At 34.4% G+C, this 27,170-nt stretch overlaps 2 protein-coding genes across 6 annotated transcripts in view; both read right to left on the bottom strand.

Annotated features, from left to right (window-relative positions):
• The window catches only part of LOC100934513 (E3 SUMO-protein ligase RanBP2), a 73,203-nt gene extending 70,446 nt beyond the window's left edge, over positions 1-2,757 (bottom strand). Inside the window, exon 1 of the mRNA XM_012546188.3 lies at positions 2,544-2,757. Within this exon, the coding sequence (XP_012401642.1) occupies positions 2,544-2,615 (72 nt within the window). The 5' untranslated portion in view covers positions 2,616-2,757. The remainder of the gene's footprint in view (positions 1-2,543) is intronic.
• A 6,471-nt stretch (positions 2,758-9,228) lies between these two features.
• The window catches only part of LIMS1 (LIM zinc finger domain containing 1), a 208,607-nt gene continuing 190,665 nt past the window's right edge, over positions 9,229-27,170 (bottom strand). For all 5 annotated transcript variants that reach the window (XM_031958778.1, XM_031958780.1, XM_031958781.1 and 2 more), the window contains 8 exons: positions 25,800-25,866; positions 24,576-24,696; positions 22,750-22,899; positions 21,389-21,539; positions 19,587-19,679; positions 19,030-19,078; positions 16,953-17,028; positions 9,229-12,090 (listed from right to left, as the gene is read on the bottom strand). In XM_031958778.1, the coding sequence (XP_031814638.1) occupies positions 11,976-12,090; positions 16,953-17,028; positions 19,030-19,078; positions 19,587-19,679; positions 21,389-21,539; positions 22,750-22,899; positions 24,576-24,696; positions 25,800-25,866 (822 nt within the window). In that variant the 3' untranslated portion in view covers positions 9,229-11,975. The remainder of the gene's footprint in view (positions 12,091-16,952; positions 17,029-19,029; positions 19,079-19,586; positions 19,680-21,388; positions 21,540-22,749; positions 22,900-24,575; positions 24,697-25,799; positions 25,867-27,170) is intronic.

Here is a 27,170-nt window from a genome sequence, read left to right on the forward strand (position 1 = left end):
TATCACTTTAGAAACACAAATGGCATCTAGTTTGGATTCTCTGTAATTTTCTTTTGTCAACACTTCTAATTACTTACCCTTATGTTATTTCAGAATTCATATATATTCATCAATTAGATATCAAGTGTAACAGACAGCTAAAACAGCATGCAGGAAAACTGAGAACAAAAATTTCATAAAGTCTGGTACAATTTATAAGTCAGTTAACATTAAAAGATAACAAAAGTAGGAGATCCAGGGCCAAGGTCCCCTGAGACTGGTTCCAAGGAGATATAATAAAGAGAACTAAACCAAAGTGTAAGATCTTTTACAGCTATGAAAGAAAGCTTATTCCACATCATTGCAGAAAGCAGAATTAGTATAAATGAAAGGGAGACATTTCTATTCAATAAAAGAACTTTTGAAAAATGAAATGGATTACCTCACCATTAAAACATGTTCAAAAAGAAAGAGGGCAACCATTTATCAGTCATATCGTGCTGAATTATAAGCCTCTCGGAAGGATCATATCTAATTTATCTTTTGATACCCCTTTGAGCCTAGTTTAGAGCAAGCAATTAAGAAAGGTTTGTTATACTGAAATAAAATTCCTGATCAGGTAGGAAGCTGAACTAAGTAACTTCTCTGCTCCTTTTTAAATTCCAATATTCTACCTTAGAAAGGATTTTGAAATGACCGGCCATCGGATACAGGTTAAATAAGAATCAAAAATTGGGTAAAGTCAAGTAAGGCTAGTTAAGTGAAGCCACAAAGGAGCTAATAGCACGGATCAGATAGGTGGTAAAAAGGCTGCGGGTCACAATGAGGACAAAGAGAATAAGTTCCAATGGCTTGGTAACAGAGAACAGTTAGGTAAGGATCATTATGCTCAGAAAATCTAGATTAAGATTTAGGGTTATAGTGAGTGATTATATTTCCCTTGCATTGCAGCTCAACAGTAAAACTCCCAATTATTCCTAGAACCTCCAACATCCCCAAAATATGGTTATTTCCATAAAGAGCTTTCCCTAAGCTAACTAAGCAGAGACCTCCATTCCTATTCCCTTTTCTTCTATGCCCTCTTCCCCCAATTCCAGCGCCTTTACACTACCTCCCTGGATACCCAATACCTACCTAAAACCCAGAAAACCCTACTTTCTTGAGGCATCCCAGATTAATCAGATTCCCAGATTAAAATCTTTTTCCTCTTGATTTATCAATCTCTCAAAATGATTATTTCCAGCTAGTTGTTAGGACATCCGATTAAAATTCCCTTGACCAGAAATGACTAAATACTTCCATCCTTTCAAAGGCTGAATTTCAACAGAACTGTTTGAATGGGATGAGCCTGCCTTTCATATTACATCTATACAGATGGCTACACTTGTGAATATGCGTGCTTAAAGAGCTAAAAATCTAAGCACTAGACTTAAATACATTAACGGTGGTATAGCAGGACCTGTCAAGCTGTTCTTTGTCCTAATCATTTTAAAGAGACATTTGATAGATATATCAAAACACGAGGCAGTGTGACAGCTCTGGAGTCAGGAGAGAAAACCTCAGTAAGTCCTACCTCCGAACACCTGTGTGACAACTCATTCAGCCACATAGGGCCTGTTTCCTTTTAGCCCCTGCGATCTCTCTAGTCCCCTTTCTGGGATCTTTTTATTTTTTTTTTTTAAATAAAGACTACCAAGAGCTATCTCAAAAACAGATTTAGGATGCAGCATAAACTTTCCTGAGAATCGTTTAAAAAAAAAAATAACTTTTTTCAAAGACAGCTTGTAAATATGTAAATAAACCACCGAGGTATTCTGCATTATGCAGCTTTCCTCTCGCTGCTTCTCCATTTCTCTGGCTATTTTTTTTAAGAGAGTCCACCATTCAAGACCCATTAGGCAGCCATCAGATCGCGAGATACACGAAGTATCCAGAACTGTACCCTGTCTCCCACTTTTCTTCCTTTCATTCCTTCTTTCTGAGTCACGGCACATTTGAGGCCTGGGCGATGTAAAAGGAGCGGGATCCGCGGACTTCAGGGACCTGCGACACAAGGCCGGGGCGGAGCTTCGGCCGCTCTCCCTCTCCGAGTCCCTTTCCTTCCCCTCCGGCCCTTCTCGGGGAAAGCCAACGGCGGCGAGGGGGGAAGCAGACTGGCGAGGCCGCAGAGCGGGAGAAGGGAGAGCGCGCGCGAGCAGCCGCCACCTTCTCCCGGCCCCAAGATAAACACTGACGTGGGAACGGGTGGCGCGAGAGGGAAAAGTCAGAGCAAGGGGGGAGGGGTGACAGCGACCGCTCTCCCTGCTCTCCCCAGCCTCTACCCGTTTCCCAGGCGGCCCTCGCGCGCAATCCCCGTCTTCCTCCTTCCCTCCCCCGCCCACCCTCGTGGGCTGGCGCGAGGCACCCCGCCCCAGGCGCGCGCGGGCGGCCGGCGGCTCAACGAAGCGCCACAGGGAAAAGGCAGAGGCATCGGGGATGGCAGTGGGGGCGGGGGTCCAGGAGCCTGGATCCCCGGGCTTGAGAGGGAGGCTGTCTTTCCCTCAGTTCACCAGCTCGTCGCTTACCTCTCGAGGCGAGGGGGCGGAGCCTTGTACGGAGGCGATGTACCGCTCCACCTCGGCCTTGCTGCGCCTCATCGCTCCAGTCACGCAGTCCGTAGGCTCTCCGGGAGTCCGGCTCGGGGAGCCCGGCAGCGTTCGTCTCCGGGCTGGTTGCGCCTAAAACTCAGTGACGCCGCCACCGTCGCCGGGGCCTAAACAGCGGGCTGACGTCATCTGCGTGTTGCGTCAGTGCTGCGCGCCGCGGCGGCAATGGAGGCGATGCCGCCGGGGAATCCCGCCCCGAGGGACCGGCTGACTGATGACTGAGGACGCACCGGGGCGGAGTCTGCGGAAGCCCTGCTAGGAATGAAGCGAATTCCCAGCATGTTGCTGTTTGAGTTTTAAACCTTCCACAGCTGCCCTGGACTCTGCCGGGCCCCTTCTGGGCCTTGGATAGGGTGGGAAGTTAGATAAGATGTTCTTTCACCTCCCACAAGGAAAATATGAAAATGCTTTAGAAAGAGTGAAAAACAACGTAGAAATAATGCATCTTTTATCTATCTATCCATCTATTCAACTATCTATCTGTCTATCCATCTATCCAACTGGCTATTTATCTATCTATCTATCTGTCTGTCTGTCTGTCTATCCATCTATCCAACTGACTATCTGTCTGTCAGTCTGTCTATCTATCCATCTATCCAACTGACTATCTATCTGTCTGTCTGTCTGTCTGTCTATCCATCTATCCAACTGACTGTCTGTCTATCCATCTATCCAACTGACTATCTGTCTGTCTGTCTGTCTATCCATCTATCCAACTGACTGTCTGTCTATCTGACTGTCTGTCAGTCTGTCTATCCATCTATCCAACTGACTATCTGTCTATCCATCTATCCAACTGACTATCTATCTGTCTGTCAGTCTGTCTATCCATCTATCCAACTGACTATCTGTCTATCCATCTATCCAACTGACTATCTATCTGTCTGTCTGTCTGTCTATCCATCTATCCAACTGACTGTCTGTCTATCTGACTGTCTGTCATCGTCTATCATCTATCCACTGCTATCTGTCTATCTCATCATGACTATCCATCTGTCTGTCTGTCTATCCATCTATCCAACTGATTATCTGTCTATCTATCCATCTATCCAACTGACTATCTATTGTCTGTCTGTCTGTCTATCCATCTATCAACTGACTGTCTGTCTTATCTGACATCTGTCACTGCTATCCATCTATCCACTGACTATCTCTGTCTATCCATCTATCCAACTGACTATCTATCTGTCTGTCTGTCTATCCATCTATCCAACTGATTATCTGTCTATCTATCCATCTATCCAACTGACTATCTATCTGTCTGTCTATCCATCTATCCAACTGACTATCTGTCTGTCTATCTATCCATCTATCCAACTGACTATCTATCTGTCTATCTGTCTGTCTATCCATCTATCCAACTGACTGTCTGTCAGTCTGTCTGTCTATCTATCCATCTATCCAACTGACTGTCTGTCAGTCTGTCTGTCTGTCTATCCATCTATCCAACTGACTATCTGTCTGTCTATCCATCTATCAACTGACTATCTGTCTGTCTATCTATCCATCTATCCAACTGACTATCTATCTGTCTGTCTGTCTATCCATCTATCCAACTGACTATCTGTCAGTCTCTTCTTCATCCATCTATCCAACTGACTATCTATCTGTCTGTCTGTCTATCTATCCATCTATCCAACTGACTATCTGTCTGTCTGTCTATCTATCCATCTATCCAACTATCTATCTATCTGTCTGTCTGTCTATCAATCAATCTATCTATCCAACTGACTATCTATCTATCTGTCTGTCTGTCTATCTATCCATCTATCCAACTGACTGTCTGTTTGTCTGTCTATCCATCTATCCAACTGACTGTCTGTCTGTCTGTCTATCCATCTATCCAACTGACTATCTATCTGTCTGTCTATCTATCCATCTATCCAACTGACTATCTGCCTGTCAGTCTGTCTGTCTATCTATCCATCTATCCAACTGACTATCTATCTGTCTATCCATCTATCCAACTGACTATCTGTCTGTCTATCCATCTATCCAACTGACTATCTGTCTGTTTGTCTATCTATCCATCTATCCAACTATCTATCTGTCTGTCTGTCTGTCTATCAATCAATCTATCTATCCAACTGACTATCTATCTGTCTGTCTGTCTGTCTATCCATCTATCCAACTGACTGTTTGTCTGTCTATCCATCTATCCAACTGACTATCTGTCTGTCTATCTATCCAACTGACTATCTATCTGTCTGTCTATCTATCCATCTATCCAACTGACAATCTGCCTGTCAGTCTGTCTGTCTATCTATCCAACTGACTATCTATCTGTCTGTCTGTCTGTCTATCCATCTATCCAACTGACTATCTGTCTGTCTGTTTGTCTATCTATCCATCTATCCAACTATCTATCTGTCTGTCTGTCTGTCTATCAATCAATCTATCTATCCATCTATCCAACTGACTATCTGTCTATCTATCATCTATCCAACTGACTATGTCTGTCTATCTTATCTATCTATCCATCTATCCAACTATCTGTCTATCTATCCATCTATCCAACTGTCTGTCTATCTGACTATCTGTCTGTCAGTCTGTCTGTCTATCTATCCATCTATCCAACTGACTATCTATCTCTCTGTCTGTCTGTCTATCCATCTATCCAACTGACTGTCTGTTTGTCTGTCTATCCATCTATCCAACTGACTATCTGTCTGTCTGTCTATCCATCTATCCAACTGACTATCTATCTGTCTGTCTGTCTATCCATCTATCCAACTGACTATCTATCTGTCTGTCTGTCTATCCATCTATCCAACTGACTATCTGTCTGTCTATCCATCTATCCAACTGACTATCTGTCTGTCTGTTTGTCTATCTATCCATCTATCCAACTATCTATCTGTCTGTCTGTCTATCTATCCATCTATCCAACTGACTATGTCTATCTATCCATCTATCCAACTATCTATCTGTCTGTCTGTCTATCTATCTATCTACCTATCTAGCATAGCTAACATGAGAGAGTTTTAAAGAGCTTCACAATTTCTTTTAGAAGAATTGCACATGTTTAAACGATATTGGTTTGCTTGTGTTTAAGGAGAGGGGAAGGAAAGGAGGAAAAATTTGGAACGCAAAGTTTTGCAAGGGTTCATGTTGAAAACCTTTGCATGTATTTGGGAAAATGAAAAGCTATTATTACAGAAAGAAAAAGGAAAACCTGAGTTAAAATCTGGCTTCAGATTCTTAACTGTGTAACCCTAGGCAAGTCACTTAACCCCAATTGTCTCACCAAAAACAAAACCAGAAAAACAGTATACTTCATGGGAAAAAGTGGATATTCAATGAAATAAAAGAGATTCAGGCATTCTTAATGAAAAGACTAGAACTGAATTGAAAATTTGGCTTTAAAAAATAGGATTAGGAGTGGATCAGTAGAATAGGGTAGGTTCACAAGACACAATAGTCAATGATTATAGTAATTTAGTGTTTGATAAACGCAAAGACTTTAGCTTCTGAGATAAGGACTCACTGATAAAAATTGCTGGGAAAACTGGAAAATAGTATGGCAGAAATAGTTGAAATAGGTTCAGGATTCAGACATAAAAGGTGATATTATAAACAAATTAGGAGAACAAGAAATAGACTACCTCTCAGATCTGTGGGAAAAGTCAGAATGAAGAACTAGAGAACATTATGAAATGCAAAATGGATAATTTTGATAACATTAAATTAAAAAGGTTTTGTACAAACAAAACCAATGCAATAAAGATTAGAAAGGGAAGCAGAAAACTGGGGGGAAATTTTTGCAGCCAGTATTTCTGATAAAAGCCTCATTTCTAAAATGCATAGGGAATTAGCTCAATTCCCTATGTATTGACTCAATTGATTCAAACCATTCTCCAATTGATAAATGGCCAAAGAAAATGAACAATTTTCAGATGAAATTAAAACTATTTCTAGTCATATGAAAAAATGCTATAATTGAAGTGAGCAGAACCAGGATATTATTGTAAATAGCAACAAGATTATGGGATGATCAGTTCTGATGGAATTGGCTCTTTTCAACAGTGATGTGATTTAGGCCAGTTCTAAGGATCTTGTGTTGAAGAGAACCCAGAGAGAGAACTGTGAGGACTGATTGTGAATCACAAACATAGCATTTTCACTTTTTTGCTGTTTGCATTTTTTTTCTTATTTTTTCTTTTTTTAATTTGATTTTTCTTGTGCAGCATGATAATTGTGGAAATATGTATAAAAGAATTGCACATGTTTAACATATTTTGGATTACTTGACATGTAGGGGGGGATAAGGGGAAGGGAGGGAAAAAATTTTGGAACACAAGGTTTTGCAAGGGTGAATGAATGTTGAAAATTATGCATATTTTTTGAAAATTAAAAAAAAACTTTAATAAATAAAAATATATATAATTCACTCAAATTTATTTTTAAAAAAAGTCATTCCCCAATTATTAAATGGTCAAAGGATATAGAGACAATTTTTAGAAAAATTAAAACTATTTCTAGTCACATGAAAAACGGCTATAAATCACTACTGATTAGAGAAATGCAAACTAAGGCAACTCTTAATGTACCACTTTACACCTCAGATTGGCTAAGATGACAGGAAAAGATAATGATAAATATTTTTGTGGGAAAACCAGGACACTAATACATTATTGGTAGAGTTGTGAAATGATCCAACTATTATGGAGAGTGGTTTGGGACTATCACCAAAGGGCTATAAAACTGTGCATACCCCTTTGATTCACCTACCCTTTGATTCACAAGGCTCTCTACTGGGTCTGTATCCCAAAAAGATCATTAAAAAAGGAAAAGGACCACATGTGCAAAAATGTTTGTAGCAGCCATTTTTGTAATGGCAAGAAACTGGAAATTAAATGGATGTCCATCATTTGGGTAACAGCTAAATAAGTTATATACCTAAATAAGGTATATAAAAGGAATGTAATATTGTTCTATAAAAAATAATGAGCTGGCTGGTTTCAGAAAATCCTGGAAACACATGAATTAATAGTAAGTGAAGTGAGCAGAACCAAGAGAACATTATACACAGCAACAAGATTACATGATGATCAACTGATAGACTTGGCTCATTTCAACAATGAGATGATTCAGATCCAATTGTCTTATGATGAAGAGAGTTGCCTGATTCCAGAGGGAGGACTGTAGGGACTGAATGTGGATTACAACATAGTATTTTCACCTTTTTTTGTTGTTTCTTTTTTTTGTTATTTCTCCTTTTTTTTTTCCTTTTTTTGATCTGATTTTTCCTGTGCAGCATAATTGTGGAAATATGTATACAAGAATTGCACATGTTTAACATATATTAGATTACTATGGGGGGGGGGGGAGAAGAAAGGAACACAAGGTTTTGCAAGAGTAAATATTGAAAACTATCTTGCATATGTTTTGAAAATAAAGTGATTCATTTTTAAAAAAGGCTTTTCCCATTGACATTTTTTATCCTTGAGCTTTCCATGGTCTTTATGATGGGAACCTTTTGCTCTTTCTCCTTTCACTCAATCTTGTCAATATATGTCTATAATGTTTTCCTTATTTTTCTGCTTCTAATTTTGGTCATATTCATTGCATAATCCCTTTTCGATTGAATGAAATCAGTTATCCATTTTACATTTCACAATGCCATTTCTTCTTTATTCATAAATCCTTCTTATCCTTAAGTCTGATAAGTAATATATTCTATGTTCTTCTAATTTACTTACGAGATCTTAGCAAATAGAAGATAATTGGTCTATACTTTGTTTATGCCAAACTGCTTTTCAGCTTTCCCAACAAATTTATTTAAATCAAATAGTTAATTCTTAGCCCCAAATCTTAAACTCTTTACATTTGTCAAACACGAAATTCCTATAATCATTTCTGCTGTGAATTGCATGTCTAATGTTCCATCTTTCAACTTCTTAACCAGTACCAGAGAGCTTAAAATCACTGGTACTGCTAGACCTCTTTTCTTTACATTTTAAAAAATTGATTTCTTTAATATTTTTGACTTTTTGTTCTTCCAAATAAATTTCATTTTTTCTAGTTTTTTTGTTTTTTTTTTTTTTGGTAACTTAATTGGAAGGTTATTAAATAAGTAGATTAGTTTAGGTGGAAATGTCATTTTTATTATATGAAGCTTTCCTTGTCTTGAAACTCAGATTTAAATTCTTTGTATGATGAATTTTCTGTTAGGTAAGAGAAAAACTGTCCTCTATTTGATACATTGTTAGTGTAAATATTTGTTGGGAACAGAGGGTTCTTCTCTCTTTTAAATCATTTTGTAGAGACCTGGGAAGATCTATGCTGTTTCCAGAGAATATTTACTAAAGAATGATTTATGAGAAGTTACTCAAGTTTGAACAGGACCTAGTTAACCCCTGGGCCATTGATTATACATGTGTCTGTACCTAGATCTGATCATGTCCCCATAAATATAATCCTCTAATGAAAGTATATATGTGAATACATGTATACACACATGTATATAATCACATTATTACTGAATACTGGATGTATAATTAGCCCATATAACACATTAAAAGTCTATTTGCCCTTTGACACTATTGAACGAATTCTCATGGTATCTCAAACCCATTCAAATGAAAAACACACAATAGACCATTGTTAATTATTTTAAATATTTATTAAGCACCAAGGATATACTGCTAGATAAGACATTAAAATATTAATATAGTGTCCCTGCCATTAGGCTTACAATCTAGAAGTCATAGATTTAGGTATATTATTAGCCTTTTTACATTTTCTTTCACTTGGAAAGAGCTATTTTAGCAAATAGGTAAGGCAACATAATGTCTTATTTCAAATATAGTGTTAATAGTCAATTTTCTTTGTACCTTAACATATTTCCCCTACATATTTGGCTTATTTCTAAGAGAAATTGCACCTACTCACATGTAAGTAAGCGCCATGGTTTATTTCATAACATTTAGTTTCTTACACCAAGGACTTAAATGTTAAGACAAAGATGTAGAACAGACTACTGTCTACAAATTGTGAAGCTTAACTAGTACTAACCTTACTAACCTGACAAGAATTGTGGTTAGAATAAGGTCTATGGACAAAAATTGCCCAGTAGGCAGCTTGTCTTTGGCATTCCTTTCCTAAGAACTTTCTCCCTTCCCTGATAATCTCTGCCCTTCACACTGCCAGTGGCTCTAATACTTTCCTCCACAAAGGACCTCATATGTAATGAGCAAATATATATTATAGAGTTAAGGGATATTGACCCTCTCAAGTAATCTGCATTTTAAATGACATCTATGCCAAAATATAGAAATGAATTGTTAATAAAATTTCAGTTATTAGGGATATACTAGTAGGCAAAAACCTACTTTGCCTACTTATGTATTGAGTATATCCTTATTAAACTCATACAATCCATGAACGTAGTGGTGTTTTTTCCTGTCTCTCCTCTGACAAATTTGTGTCGCTCTTCTTAATATTTAGACTAGTTTTGAAAATTCTCTCCAACTTAGTGACTGGTATTTAAAAAGTATTTTTTAGATTTTATGTTGCTGGTCATATTTGAGATGATAAAGGCACAATTTTAAAGAAAAGTAACCAAAGGTTAAATTGAAAAAATTATTTTTTTAGCATCTATCGATCCTACAACTTGCAAATAACAGGAATCCAGACTGTTGAATGAATACACTTAACTTCAATCTACCTATTAATTCAATGTTTTACATGAGGGGTTTACATGTTGGGCTACCATATGATGCTAAAACACTAAAAACAAAAACCCATGTAATTTGCTACAGCAAGTTTGAAATCAATACGAAAATTTACTTTGGTGAAAGTTGTCTGAGAAATAACTACTTATTCAAAAGTATTCAAGGGAGCCTAGTAGTTGACAGTTTATCAAAGAGATGGAAAAATCATAAAAATCATTTCCAAAGATGCTTTGGCAAACTAAGGTTTTTCCCTTTTAGAGTTCATTTTGAGCACTTTATCTTAGACTGATCCTGATGCCAAAAATAGTATTTTATAAAAAACGTTTCTAGAATTGCATTTCTATTATGTAACAAATTCATATGGACTGTCAGGTTGAAAAATTGTTGAGTATCTTATCTGGGGGCTAAAATTAACTTTTAAGAAAATGCTTCTGTCTAATCTAAGGTTACATTTACTTCCTTTCTGTAAGAAAAAAAAAAGTATCTTACTGAATAATGAAAACAAGATAGAAATTCTGAAGCATAGTATGTACATCTCTCCCTTTCTGAGAAACAAGTAATAAATTCCATGAACTTTATCTGGAAAAATATTTTTAAAATATTTAAGGCCATGGTAAAGGAATTTGGGTTTACTAGTCTAATTAAGTTCACTTTTTTTTTTTAATTTGGTATTGTACCAAGCAGCAAGAGCTTGTGATTAAAAGACACACTTTTCTAAGGCAAAGTGAGTTTGATTGTATATAAAGCATAGCTATTAGAGAGAATATTAAAAGAAGTCTGACCAATATAGATACATACATTCACTGTTTTTAAAAGTGTCAACATTCCAAGATTACATAAAATTGAGTTCTATATCCTATTCTAAGACTATAACTTGTCAAAACCTAAAAGCATGATAAGAATATTTGCTTTAATACATTAAAAAAAATACTTCATATGTCCAATATAGTTAAAGTATAATGTCTTTTCAAATCCTGGTATAAATTCTCTGCACACAAAAAAAGGAAATTTTAAAAACTGAATACATATTTGCTAGATATCCTAAACTATTATTATATATCTGAAAGAATAAGATTCATAAAGAATAAGAGTAAAATATAAAACCATGCAGAATAATCATTTCATTTAACAGAAAAATAGCAAACTTCAAGTAGTTCCAAATAAACTGTTTTCCTATCTTGGCAATCTGAAAATCAAGAACTCTTATCTGATACTCAAAAAAAGTTTTATGATTTACATGTTAATTTTTGCTCAAATGGCAGTAATTTTCTTTTAACTCTGATTCAAAATTATTCCATAATTTGGTAGCTGAATCATCCAAAAGCTAAGACTTTCATAAAAATAAGTTAGATTTTTTTTTGCCTTAATTAATTTGAATTTAATCATATGAAACTTGCCATGCAAATATAGTCTATATCTACAAATGAGTTTGTGTTGAGAGGGCAAATAGAGAATTTCAGATGTGTTCTACATACGGCCATATGAAAGTTAAAGTTTTTTTTAAAGGAAAAAAGGGCAGTAAAACAACATTGTGAAGCTATTTGAGTTATAGAAGCTTTTAAATCCTTACTCCTATGGAATAAAACCACGAAAGAAGGTTAATGAAATCAAGTAAAGTAACATTTCCTAATCTTTGTATATGAAACAAGAGATTTAAAAAACAAACAAAAAATAATTATTTTCTCCCCAAGGTTTCAGCCAATTTCTTAAGTCTTTTCTTCAGTTCTAATGGAAATTTCTCGTAGCATTTCTTACAGACAGGCTTCATGTCAAACTCCACAAATTTATTCCTAAAAATGTTTTTAAAAAGGTGGGGTGGGGGGAGGAAGAGAAAGAAGATACATTAGTGGAAATGTTTTAAACATGACAACCTAAATAATATGAAATGATTTTGCTGAGGCAAATTAATATATCATGATATCCTTCCTGTGTAAACAAAAGACTAAAGTCTTAACTTAATCCCTCTCACTAAGGGAAAGATACACTTCCAATCTACCCTGATAGTTTTATTATGCTAATGTACATCTGGATACGCACATCTGGCTTTGCCATTTTTAGGCAATTAAAAAAAATTGTAGAAGCTTGCCATTAAAAAAGTTTATGTTCCTGAAATGTTAACCTACATCTATTGTGTTCTCATTTTAACCGTTTTAAGTATTAGGAAATTCTTTATTTAAAGAAAATTTTTAGTAAATACTTTTGGTAAACTGAAGAATCTTTTAGCAATGCTAGTACTTTTAATTTCTCTTTAATAAAATCTATTATACACACACACACACACACATATATTATTTATGGGACTATAAACACATCATTGTATCACGGGTTTGCTGTGATCACTTGGTAGCAACATTGTATATTATCAAAAATTTTAGATTAAGTAACTTTGAAGATTTTATCCTTAAAATGGATTTTCCCAAAAAATAGTTGTTTTAACCATGAAAAAAGTAAAGTGACAAAATGGTTATGTTACAAAAAAATTTCACAGAAATCATAAAGTTTTTGAAAATTTTTAGACATCTTCCCATTCCCAGGTTATTCTGTAGATATATACAAATCCTAAATTAATATCAAAGGTCAAACAGCACAACTTTCACTTCATGGCAAAACTTGTAGCAAAAAAAAAAAAAAAAAAAAAAAGTAAGATTTGTGCTGCCTCCCTTTCTACTGCCAGAAGGTAGATACCATTTCAAAAAGGCCATCTCAATGATTTGCTAGTTTTAGAATCTAGGGTCAAGAGTTTGAAATTAAATAAGAGTTAAATAAATTAAATAATATTCTAACTTGTAAACATTATCTAACTCTTTGAAATTCAGTCAACAAGTATTCAATGATTGAGAAGGTCATACTCAAAAAAAAAAAGATAAATAGATGAAATATTTTAGATTTCAAAAAATTCTATTTTTAAGTAGTAATTTTTAAATCAACATAATAGCAGTACTTAACACTGAGCCTCAACAAAAGTTTAACATTTGAGCAACTTTGTTATATTAAATTATTAATAATTTGTTCTTAAGAAGATACTTTGTTTTGTTTTTTTTACATCAATTTGGAAATTACTTTTTAGATCTTCCTATAAAAAGGTTCTTTCATAGGCAATTCAAAAAAGTGCTATTTTCAATTGGAATAAAAATAGAGCTAAGTTTTATCACTACAAATAATGAACCTCCTGAATCTCCTGAAATGGAGGCCTGTATTGAAATTCACACTATCTAAAATGATAATTATATAAAATATGTTCGCTGGTTCCAACCTAATGGAAAGATATAATAGGAATTTTGTATTAATGTTGCCACTTCAGGAGATTCATTATTTGTACTAATAGGGATCTAGCTACTCAAATACTTCAGCACAACCCTCGCCACAAAATAATTTCTTAATAGATACTGTTTCTTTCATTAATTCAAATGCTATTATTAGATGATGTCTTTTCCACAAATGTGATCCTATTACTAAAAGTACTGAGAAATTCTACTCTTTTTAATAAAATTAGACATTATTTTCTAGAAAGATTTTAATAATCTCTCCATATTTTTATGTTTACTGCTGTGTTAGATTCCTTTCTATGGAAATTTTAAGTTTAAAAAAGAAATGCAAACATTGTTATGATAAGTCAATTTTTAAAAAAACAAAACCCGTAAGAATAGAAAAACAGGGAAAGCATGCTTGCTATGCAACAGGATGAAATACTATTCTTTGAATTCTAGAATTAAATATATATTATAAGTATCAAAACCATTTAAAGGCAAATAGACACATAAGATTTAATTTTTTTTTTTGGCTGAGGCAATTGAGGTTAAGTGACTTGCCCAGGGTCACACAGCTAGGTTTTTGTTTTTTTTTTTAATGATAAATTCTTGAGTAGAGAAAGAAGCCAGAGTCTGCCAGACAGGTGACTTTATTGAAAGGATTTTTAAAAAAGGAATCGTTTTAGGTTCGTACAGATGAAATTGTTGAATGCTACTGTGTTTAACACTCAAAAGTATTATGGTATCACAAGAATATAGTCACATATAAAGTGTTTTGAAAAAGTAAATCAAGGGTGGGCTAGGAATCAGTAAAAGCTAAAATACATCAGATTAAAATACACCTCCATATATTTGAGGTACTATGCTATTTATTAAGAATGCCAAAATGGATAGGATCTAGATCCTGTTCTCCCTAGTTTACAATCTAATTGGGGAAGTAGGATAAGGAGAGAGGCTCTCAATCCCTTGTAGCTGGTAGGAAGAAGAGGCCTTTCAAAGACTAAGAAGGCATTGAGGAAGTGGGAAGAGAGGGGAATAAACATTTTAGGTATAATTGGATGATAGAAGCAAAGGTATGAAGACAGAACAGAACTGGATGAAAGAGGAATCAGCAGTAGTTTATCTAGAAAGGAGAATACATGAAGGGGAGTAATATGATAAAAGTCTGAAAGGGTAAGAACCAGACTGGATGGTTTTGAATGCCAAGATTAGTTTAAATTTTATTCATCAGTCAATGGTAGGCCAAACCACTATGGATTGTAAAGTAGTGAAGATTAAAAAACAAAAAGCACAATAATGCAAAAATAAAGTACAATTATAGGTTGTGAAGGATGAATTAAAGACTGGACAGAATGGGGATCTGAGGACCAAATAGGATGATATTAGAATAGTGTAGTCAAGAGGTTTGAAGTTACAGGAGTGGAAAGTAAAGGATGAATCTGACAAATACTGTCAATGTAGACTTGATAAGACTTGGTGACTGATTGGCTGTGGAAAAAAGATGAAAATCAAAGGTAATTTTAATCCAGGAACCTTTGAGAGAGAGTGGTGGTATCAATAACAACTAAGAATTTAGGAGAAGGGGCAGGTTTTGAGGGAAAGAGGAAATAAATTCTGAACATGTTGAGTATTGGTGGGACATAAAAGTGGAGCTAGTCTAACTAGTCATCAGGCAGATTGATATAAGTGGAAAAACTACAGAATGGTTAGAAATCTTCCTCACAGGGTGACAACTAAAGCTGTGGATTGATGGATTTACCAAGGAGAAAGAAGAATGAAGAAAAAAGTATCAAAGACTGAATGAATCTCAGAGGAAAAATTTAAAGGTTGGGAGGAGCCCACAAAAGAGTTAAAGAGAGGTTCAGAGAGACCATGAGAATTTGATCAGAAAAGCCAGGGAATGAGACATTATTAAGAATGGTGGAGATCAACAATGAGAGATCAACAAAAACGTTATAAAAGAACAGAAAAAAAAAAATAACATTTAATGATAAGAAGGTTTTAATGACCTTACAAATGCTTTGGCAAGGAGAAGGACTATCATTTTTGGAGAAAATGTTGGGAATGAAGAAAGAACAGGTAAGGATATTGAGAAGTTTGGAGAGAAAATATTTGCAAAGTATTTAGTACAACACCCAATACATAACAGTCACTTTATAAATGTTAGCTATTATTATTATTATTAGGTAGAAAAAGGGAGCTTAAGGAGTCCATAATGGAAACTCAAGAGTAGGAGATGAGGGTATCTGTTGAAGTAAGAAAAAGGGATAAAATTTGAGGGCATAAGGATTAAAGAGGAGAGTCAACAGGAGACAAAAATCACTTGTGAGAATACAGCTGAGCTTAATTAAGCACAAATTAGAATGGATCCAATCGTAATAGTTTCATGATGTCCTTTAGCAGCATTCAGAGAATAGTAGCAGAAGAGGCAAATAGTAGGGGTTGAGGATCAGCAAAGCAGAAATAGAAGAAAAGTCAAGTGAATAAAAGTAAGGAATATTTACACAACTGTCCCATTCTATTTAACAAAATCAATGTTTTACTCCTATAAATACATTTATTTTGAGGGACTAGATAGAGTCAAGAAGACCCAAGTTCATATTTAGTCTTAGTCATTTAACTGTATGATACTAGCCAAGTCACAATTTCAGTCTGCCTCAGTTCCTTTATCTATAAAATGGAGATGAGTTTTTGCAAAATGGTTTGCAAACTTTAAAGTGCTATAATTAGCTATCATTTTTACACACTGATATCTAGGTAAAATAAAAAGAGTGTAAAAACAAAATTATTTGTCTTGCAAAAAAAAAAAAAAAAAAAACCCAAACCCCAAAACCAAAAAGCATACCTAACAGGATTAGTTGATAAGTAATCTAACTGGCAGACCTCAGATGCACATAATTATTACCAGTATTTCAACTTCTTGGACAGTCAAACACATGCAAAAAAAGAGGAAAAAAAAGAAAGAAAGAAAGAAAAAAAGGAGAAAAAATGAAAAGAAAAGAAAAAGTTCCTAAAGCACTAACCAAAGGAGAAAGTACTGGAAATGTTGAAAGAAGGGATAGAAAAGTTTACAAACAGATTGGCTTTTTCTTTTTCTGCTTGTCCTTATCCTTTGCTTCTTTCTCCCGTTTAGCAAGTCGCCGTTTAAATTCTTCTGGCATTTTCTCGTAACAGTGTTTGCAGACTGGTTTTAGATCAATTTCAATAAACTTATCCCTTTGAGCAGAACAAAGAAGAGACAGAAGAAAGAATACAGAAGAGTTAAGGAATCTTTGATTTTAAGAGTTCAGACAGAAAGGACAGAGAAAAAGTTGAAATCACAGGACCACTTTTTCTTTACCTCTGCTTATTTTTTTTTTTAAACATCTAAAAGATTCATATGGACTTAAATCACATTAACTTACTTGAGTGTTAACTTAGTGTTGCAAGTAGAACAGGCAAAGCAGTTCACACACCAGGCCTTATTCAGAGCTGAAACAACTAGAAAGAAAAGTAACAGATTCTGTCAATAGTCACAAAGTTGCTGGTATTGAGTCAAAAATATCTAAAATTCATTAACTTAAAATGTAGCCAAAACTATTTCATTCCTTTGCCTTGAATCAGCAATCAATGGCAACACTAGTGAAAGTATCCAGTAGTCACCTTTTAATAAAGATTTAAATTAAATGGTGTTGTCTCCAAATTAAAAATAAAACAAAACCTCTCACACAAATTTAACCTAACTGCCCCAAATTGGGTATTCATTTTTCACCTTTGAACAGGATAAAACTCAGGAGTGACTCTTGCCATTTTTTAATAACATTTTTCTTTTAAAAAATTGATTCCACAACTAATGTTTGGCATCAATATAACTAATTAAACACATTTGGTAGCTATTTATATTTAAATACATTTCAACACAAAGTATCTCACAATGTTTTTTTACTTCTCAACTTCCATCAGGATTCTGTGTCCTTCATTTTTCTCCTCTATTGATTTTATCAGTATATATCCTGTTCCCCCCCCCCCTTTTCATTATTTCATAAAAATTTTTCTAGATTTTTTACATTCCTTTGATTTGCCTTCATTGTTTTATAGTATTCCAATACATTATTGTTTATTTAACTCTTTCCACCACCATTCCCCCCCCCCTTTTTTTTTTTTACCAGTAAATTACTCTCCTTTTTTTTTTACCCGATAAGCTATTTTACACAGGAAAGAAGTAAGTATTTGTGACTTTCATAGGTTTTATTGCTTGCTTTCTGAACATTAATCCTTTGCCAATTGCATGGGGGCAGCCTGTTTGAGAAAGTACTTCCTGAGTAATAAAGCATGCTGGCAACAAGCACATTCAAAACTTGCATCCAGGATGTTTCTGGTAGATTTGTGCTTGACAACCATTTCCAAACACAGCTGTTTCCTTTTTGTTTCAGTCAAACAGAATTACATGATTACCAAAGTATATGGATGATAAGAACAACAGAAATGTTTCTTGGTGCCTGGGCCAGGGTATTAGCATTTGCAGGGTTAGGGTTGTCTTCCCAAACAACCTGAGAGGCTAGAGTTGTTCCTTATAAACATATTCTCTCAGCCTCCATGATTGCTAATCCATAATTAGTATGAAAATAAAACAGAATCCCTACTCCCTGTGTATTAGTACAAAATTTAAAACAATGGTTCTCACACTATTCATTGTCATCAATGACATCTTGTGAGAGTGAACATCTGTGACCACAAGAAGCAGAGGATCAAGTGCTATGTCATACTGAAGTCCTTGTTTAAAATTCCTAATTGCCCATAATCTAATTCTTTTAGAATTTAGCTTTATACTAATTGACTGAAATAAATATAATGCTGCATTTAGAATCTGCTTCTTTAATCATGAGCCTCATATAAGATATGAAATAACTATTCTGATTTATGCCAGTTCCAATGATCTTGTGATGGAGAGCTATCCACACTCAGAGAGCAGCCTGTGGGAACTGAATGTGGATCACAACATAATATTCTCACTCTTTTTGATGTTGTTCACTTGTATTTTCTTTCCTTACTCATTTTCTTTCCTTTTTGATTTGATTTTTCTTGTCAACAAGAGAATTGTATAAATATGTTTACACATATTGGATTTAACATATATTTTTTAACATGTATAACATATATTAGATTCCTTGCTATCTAGGGGAGAGAGTGGGGGAAAGGAGGGGAAAATCTGAAACACAAGGCTTTGCAAGTGTCAATGTTGAAAAATTATCCATGCAAATGTTTTGAAAATAAAAAGCTTTTTTAAAAAAAATGAGATAACTATTCTAAACTCAAGGTATTAAACATCTTTCCTTTTATTGGTAACAAATCTGATTCTGCTCACATTGTCAGAGACTCACTCCATAGTGGTAGAAAGAGAAATGAAGATGATAATCACATTTTATAATTAAAAAAAGCAAACTCATTCCTTATAATTTTCTACATGTTTCAAATTATAATGACATCTTATAAGAGGCTTACCATCCCCTTCAATAACACGATTACAGTGGAAACAAACATCACCAAATAGCTGTGGAAGGAAAAAAAAAAAAAAAAAAAAAAGGAAAGTTTAAAATTTCACTGGCAATACAAACAACCATTCTATATCTCTCTTATGCTTAGAAGCAAAAAGTATTGGGTAACTATTAAAAATTACACTTCAGGTTAGCAATCCAATTATCCATAGTAGGAATTTGGCCAAAACAAAACAAAACAAAAAACCACCCAAAACAAAACAAAGGATCCAATCGTAATAGTTTCATGATATCCTTTAGCAGCATTCAGAGAATAGTAGCAGAAGAGGCAAATAGTAGGGGTTGAGGATCAGCAAAGCAGAAATAGAAGAAAAGTCAAGTGAATAAAAGGAAAAAAATTTCGAGGAAAAAAAGCCCACCTCTTACATAGTTGTACTCCATACCCATAGTCCCCAATTTTTGCCAAGGAGGGAAAGAGGTAACTTTTATATTATTTTATTATAAGACAAAATCTTAAAATTCATAAGAACAAGCAAATATGGTTTTAAAAAATATAACAATCACCTGATTGTAGTGAGTTTCACAATACGCCAGGCCCTTCCTTTCATAATGACGATGCCCAAGAAATGGCTTCTCACACTTGGCACAGACAAAATGCTGCAAAAAAAAAAAAAAAAAAAAAAATGTATAGATCATTTCTGAGTTGCCTTGTTTTTATACTTGCATATTGAAAATCTGAAATACAAAAATCTACATCTGATAAAATGGCCATTTTTTTTTTTTTTTTTTTTTAAACCATTGAGCAAATTCTATACTCTGTCCTCTAAAAATCAGAAGAGGCTGCTTTGGAACATGACTTATTGAAATGCAAATTCAAAAAAAGGGATGAGGATTTTTTTGCTGCAGAAATAAGGAACTCTAGTGATACGGAGGGAAAATATCAGAAAGACCTATAGCACAAATCTGATACTCAAATATACTCTGTACTGGTGTGTAGTATAAACAACTGGTTTGGTTCTCATATTCTATACTTACCTTAACCTCTAGATTTCAGTGAATTTTTTCACACCCTCTATTTAAAATAAAAGGAAATAGATTCTGGAGTTTATTGTGTGTCTGTGATACATACATATATATATACACACACACACACACACACACATACATACACATACACATATGTATATGTAATTTAAAATTTACTAAAATTTTAGTTAGTACCAAATAGGTTTTTATAACAAAACTGTTAGATATTTATCAAAACATAGTGAAGTTAAGTCCCTTGATTTGGCTTGTCAGTAAATAGCATTATTTTTTATGTAGTTTTTGGAACAGATACCTACAAATTATGTTCAATTGCCAGTTCATTTCTTCCTTTGTATTTGATTGAGAGTGAAAATAAGGTGTACAGAGATAAGTTGTTACCATAAACATGCCTTGTAAGCATCTTTGGTATGAATGAGATAGGCTATTACAGAATATAACAATTCTGTGACTTCACTAACTATAAATCAATATGGAATTTTGGATTATGTAAGAGATCAGTTGGCTTGTCTTTCAGCAAGTTGCTGCCACTGAGATTTTTCATCTAAATCTCATTCATTTGATTTTGGTCAATAGGAATTATTCCTTCAGTCATCTCTTTCAAGTTTTTCAAATGCTCTACAATGCTCCCTCCTCCCTTTCCTACCTTATCTTCTAAGCCATTCTCTCTCTGTATTCCATAAATGTTTTCACTAACTCAACAACAACTGTAATATTTCAGTAGGATAAAAGTTATTTATAAAATATTACCTCTGCTCTTGAGAAGATTTGTGTAGTATATGTACTTCAGATTGGAAACAACTGTTCCCATTAATATGAAAGATCTTAAAAGTGTTAAGTGATCTCAGTGTTTCATCTCACAATGAAAAGTCTAATAGTTTTCTGTATTTATTTGAAAATTAAGAGATATTCTTGATATTTCAGGAGTGACTCTTTTTTAATAACATTTTTCTTTTAAAAAATTGATTCCACAACTAATGTTTGGCATCAATATAATTAATTAAACACATTTGGTAGCTATTTATATTTAAATACATTTCAACACAAAGTATCTTACAATGTTTTTTTAACTTCTCAACTTCCATCAGGATTCTGTGTCCTTCATTTTTCTCCTCTATTGATTTTATCAGTATATATCCTGTTCCCCCCCCCTTTTCATTATTTCATAAAAATTTTTCTAGATTTTTTACATTCCTTTGATTTGCCTTCATTGTTTTATAGTATTCCAATACATTATTGTTTATTTAACTCTTTCCACCACCATTCCCCCACCCCCTTTTTTTTTTTTTTTACCAGTAAATTACTCACAACCTAGTTCTTACCTCCACATGCCACTGCTTGCCCATAGCATTTACAACACGTCCTTCGATAGGCCGTCTACAGGCGCCACAAATGGGAACTCCCATTTTGTCATGACATGGCAAACAATATAGTTCTCCTTTCAATTCACGAGCATCAGCAGTCAATTCTTTCCTATCCCCCCAAAAAAGTCAGCAAAATTAGCACATATTCCTACATTCAAAGGATACCAAAACCAAAACCAAAACAAAAAAACCCAAAACAGTATTCTTCACCTATGCACTCTTTGAAATGATTTTGTTTTTAAGAACATCATTAGAGCGTCTCTTTTTATCTCACTTTCATTTTTTGGTTTCTATTTTCTTAAAACTCAAGTAATTAAGAGAGAAATGGGAATCACAGTAGCTAATAAAAGACTGGGCCCTTCAATTCTTATCAAAATCATCCAGGATGGTTACAGTATAACCAAAAATCCTTTAAGATAACATAATATGGATAGGCTGCAGGGAAAGTCAGATATATAGTACCATATTAAACAATCATATTTATCTTTTTTCTATCATGTAATCTCATTTTATTCTAGATCCTCTCATTTACACGTTATAGCAAAAACAATCACCATTTCTAAGATCAGTCTCAATGCAACTATCAAAGCTGAGGGAGTTTTTACTTTTTTTCTGTATTAGCAAAAATATAATTTTTCTCTTCTACTGCACTCTCCCAGGGGGAAAAAAGACAAGCAAAATCTTCATAACAAATAGACATAATCAAACTGAGGGAATCTTTCAAAACTAAGCTAGAAACCAATTTTATTTAATATTATTCATAATATAATGTTGCTATGAAGAACAGTCATTTCTGTATTAATAAATAAGTAGTATGAAATGGGAAGAACTTGACTGAAACCTAAAGAAGAAAAAAATTAAATTTTCTGTCAGTTTCTCTTCTGTTTCATTACATCATTTGCCAAGGCTGCTAAAATAAATCAAAAAGAATGGTTTGAGTTTCATTTCCATCTGACATTTCCTATGTAATAATATTCACATCTCTAATGAAGGTGTTAATAGAAACTAAATGGCCAATGGGTCACAAGAATGAGAGCACATAATTCTTAAGTTATATGATTAAATCTTTGAAAGCTTTCTAGTTGATAACACAGAAGAATTTTATTTTAACCTTTAAACTCCCAACAATATAGCATACAGAACAAATTTTAAATGGGCATTTTTCTGTTGTTGATAGCTAATTGGTTGAAAATGCATACCCCATGACATTAAAGGAAGAAGTGTTTTGTTTTAAGACAGAAACTGTTCTTTTCAAATTAAAATCAAACCAAATTAAACTATTCTGATTTAAATAAAGTAAAACTCTTAAAACATTTTACCCGCAGTTGGCACAGTTGAAATGATCTGGATGGTAAGGGTCATTCTTGAATATAAGAGGCTGCTCATCAATGATGGCATGGCACTTCTGGCAAATATATTTCCCAAGGCCCCTGGCTTTCTCACGATTATGGCAAGGACGACAAAGATGTCTACAAGAGCCAAGAAAGAAGACCAAATCCAGTAAATTTGTTTATATGGAATATTATATACTGAAATTAAGAAAAAACTTTTAAGGCTTTTCCCAGTGACCTAGAAAAATAAAATAGAATTTTGTAAGGGCGTCCCAAGTTTCAAAAAGAAAAAAATAAATCTAAAACCAAAGTGAGTTAATCTTTAGCCACCAGGGGGCCTAAACATTTAGCAAGATGAAATGAGCATAGAATCATAGATTTTATAGATAAGGAAACTGAGGGCAATTGAGGTTAAGTGAATTGCCCAATATTAAGTAGCAGAGCTGGCATTCTAACCTACATCTTCTGATTCCAAATTCTGCATACTTTTCACTGAGTCATGAAAGTCTGAAGGGGATGGTAGTAAAAGAAATGGAGCACTTCTTAGTATTTGTTAGTGAATAACTACAACAGAAATATTCATACAACCTCATATAATTATTTAAGACTTACTGCTATGTAAAGATGATTTAAAAAAAAGTTTGTTATAAAAAACACTAATATACACAAACACACATGCCAGAAAAAATAAATTTAATTAAAACAAAAAAATGTTTTATATCTTTGATGATATAAATGATCTCTTGAGATATCTTTGAAAATAGCCATTTCCTGATAAATCTCTTACAAGTATCAAAAACAGTTAAGCAAAACCGATTAAAACAGTAACTATCTTAATGTATGCAACATTCTGCACATGTAGTTTTCCACATTGTACAAAAAGACAACACTATTTTTCATCATCTATTAATTAGCTCAAGGAATGAAAGGCATTTCAGCATATCCTGCCCAGCTGATTAGATTCTGAGAATGAGTGGAGGACTAAAATTTGATTGCAACAATTCATGAAGACCACCTAAGATAGCAGGGACAAGGAGCTGGGATCTGTCCCTATAAGCAGTACTTACATGGATAAAATCTTTGGAAAGATTTAAGTAATGAGTTGGAGGGTGAAGTAATGGCTTTTCTCAGAGGAAATTGGTTTTAAAATCGCAAAGAATGTGATTTAGACAGTATTCACAATAATAATGGAAAGCATCATGGCAACAGAAATATGTCAATTAAAAATGTCCTTTGGGAATAAGACAAATCTAAAGACAGAAGTAAGTGTCTCAAAGTTTCTTGCTTGATACCAGATGATTTAATCTCTTTTCTGTATTCAATGCAATTCAACAAATATTTGGTAAGCATCAGGAAGACCTAAGTTCAAATGCCAGACACTTACTAGCTGCATAATCCTAGGCAAATCATTTAACTTCTGTCTGCCAAAATTTCCTCAATTGTAAAATGGGGATGATAATAATAGCACTTATATCTAAGAGTTGTTGTGAGAATTAAATGATTGATTTTTATAAATCAAAGTTACTTAGCACAGTGGTTGGTACTTAGGATGTACTTCATAAATGGAATACACATTCCTATGTCACCTTCTCCAAGCATCCTGGATCCCTTTCCTAGAAATTGAGTAGAACGGGAGACTTTAGTCAACCTAATGAATTCTCTCACTCAGGCCTTATTTCTATTCAGATTTCTAGAACTGACCTCAAAAAAGCCCTGGAAGAGAGGAAGGGGAGAAATTAATACACATTACTCTTATGATAATCACTTTCTGGAAATCAGAATTTTTGTTTGACATGGATATAGTCATACCCTACCTCCCAGCATTCTTGACAAACCCAATGTCTGCTAGGACTTGCTGGCAGAGATCACAGCAGAAGCATCCAGGGTGCCAGCTGTTGTTCATAGCTTTAATAACTCGACCAATGATAAATTCACCTGTGAGAAATAAAATCCTAGTCTGTTTAAAAGGGTATCAAAGGTGCTAGTGCTGAAGACAACATATAAAAGTTCTAGAAGAGACAGTTTCATTCTCTATTAATGACTATGTCTGTGTGTGTACACGTGTATAAAATTTTAAAATTCTAGGAGAATTTTATGGACTTCCTGCTGATGCTTGTTATTCAAGCTGTAGTTTTATGCTTTCACTATTTTAACCTTTCACTTGCTACTGCTATTCAATTTTTATTCTCTAAGAGGACCAATGAAATCATGAGGATAATATCTTAATTTGTGAATAAACTAGATATGAGAGCAAATCCATAAAGTCATCACCCTTTGACATATGTCCATGACAAGACAAAGGTCAAGGTGACTGGTGATCCTGACCTTTCTAAATTAAGGTCTTTCCATATTTCTGAAATTTTTTTTTAACTATATAATGGATTTTCTTCTATTTGCATATATTATTGCTAGTAAAGTACAGCATGAATAGTTGAAATTCAGAGATACCTTAAAATCTCCTTTTTAGGCCATAGTTAATTTTTATTACTAAACTTTTGCTAAGGTTCATGAACTACTGATCCCAGTTTTTCTCGACTTCTGCAAATTCTAGTGGAAGTACTAAGTTGCTAAAAAGCAGGCAAAGGAAAAAAGCACAAGCAAAAGACATGGCTAACTTATGAATAATGGCTGAATGTTTTCCTCCTTTGATTTCATTTCTTTTTTTCCCCTTTACATGGAACCAGAAAGCAAAGGCCTGTCTAGTAGGCTGTAGAACAGCATTAGAAGTATATTTCAAAGCTGTTATCCAAGAGAAGGCTGAGGCAATTGCAATCGATTTGTGAATATTCTGAAAGCCATCAAGTTCTAATGAATTAAGTTCAGTGTGGGCTGTGTGTGTATGCTTGTTTTGATGCCCCTAAAGTTATTTTTCTTCCTGCAGACATTTTAAAAGATTCACTAAGGATGTTGAAGTTTTTTGGCAGGTTTAATGGAAACTATTATTATGATTTACACTTTTTAATCCAGGTTTGTTGACTTGTTTATATGTGGAGGAAATCCAAAAAAGATTCACATCTCACTTAGGTGCTAGGACTTACCACACTGGTGACAGCAAGGGGCAAAAAGCATCTGAAAATCATGTTCACAGTATTTCCTTCCTTCAAACTACAAGAAAAATAAGCATCAGTTAACATGTGTTGAGCACCCACAGGGTTTAAGAGGTACTATGTTATGAAGAAATACAGAAAAGCAGTTACTAAAAAAAAAACAAAACAAAACAAAACAAAAACAAAACGTGTTCTACAAGTTTATAAATTCACTTGAGACAAAACAAACATTTTGCTGAAATAGATTCCTGTGTGTGTGTGTGTATGTACAAGTATATATATATATATATATATATATATATATATATATATATATTCAAGAATCAATACATGATTTGATAGAAAAGTCAAGTATAGGCTAGACCTGAACTTGTACTCCTTGCTAATGCTGTCAAAGGAAAAACATAATTTAATAAATGAGACTAAGGAGACTAACTTTAAGGTGGCTCAGGGTGAGAGAGGGCTATTAGGAAACAAAGAAAAGGAAGAGCAGACTGATAGAAACCGATGTGGAAGTGAAGATGCCCATGGGAAGAATGTTGTAAGATGGGAGGACTTAGGAGCTGCAAGGGAATAGAGATCACCTATCCCAAACAAAAGAGGAAACTGAAGCCCACTATCCACACTTTAAAAGTCAACTCAAATAGTACCTCTTTCTTCACAATGCTTTCTCTAATCTCCCTAGTTCATAAAGACCTTGGTCCTCAGATCCCATACATTTTAGGGATCCTCCAATACACTTTTAAATTTAAACACTGTGTGGGAGATTTTTTGTTTTTGTGGTTCCTGCTAAGACTGCATCCAAATCCAGCTCCTTCCAAAGGTCCCCACAGGCTGTTTCTGCAGAGCTAGCCTGGAATTATTTGCACTTCACACAGGCTAATCCCGAGCATGGGGTCTTTCCTTCGATCTTTTTGCACTCCATTCTACCCCAATTTTTCTTGGTTTTATACCAGTCTATGTTTTCCCTGAGGCTCAAATTTGTTCTCTTTGTGGAGGAAATTTGGAGAGCTTGAAATTTACTGATCTCCTACACATCTTCCCAGAATCCTCCCCTCACCAAACACTTTTCATTTAACTTCTGGAAATTTGACTCCTGTCAATACTCTACTGAAATTGCTCTCTTATTTAAGATCACCAAGGCCATTCTAATCATCAAATCCAATGGCTTTTTAACAATACTCGCTGCCCACTGTTCTGTTTACCAACCTCTTTTAGTGGGTAGGGCTATTTTCCTTTGGTTTCTGATTCCCCCGATTCTTTTCACTAATTTTGCTCCTTTGTACTCTCATTATCTTTCCATCTTCTCAAGTTGGGCATGTCTTGAAGGATGTCATCATCCCTTTTCTCCACTTTCTCCCC

This window comes from Sarcophilus harrisii, chromosome 3, assembly GCF_902635505.1.
Source record: "Sarcophilus harrisii chromosome 3, mSarHar1.11, whole genome shotgun sequence".
NCBI lineage: Eukaryota > Metazoa > Chordata > Mammalia > Dasyuromorphia > Dasyuridae > Sarcophilus > Sarcophilus harrisii.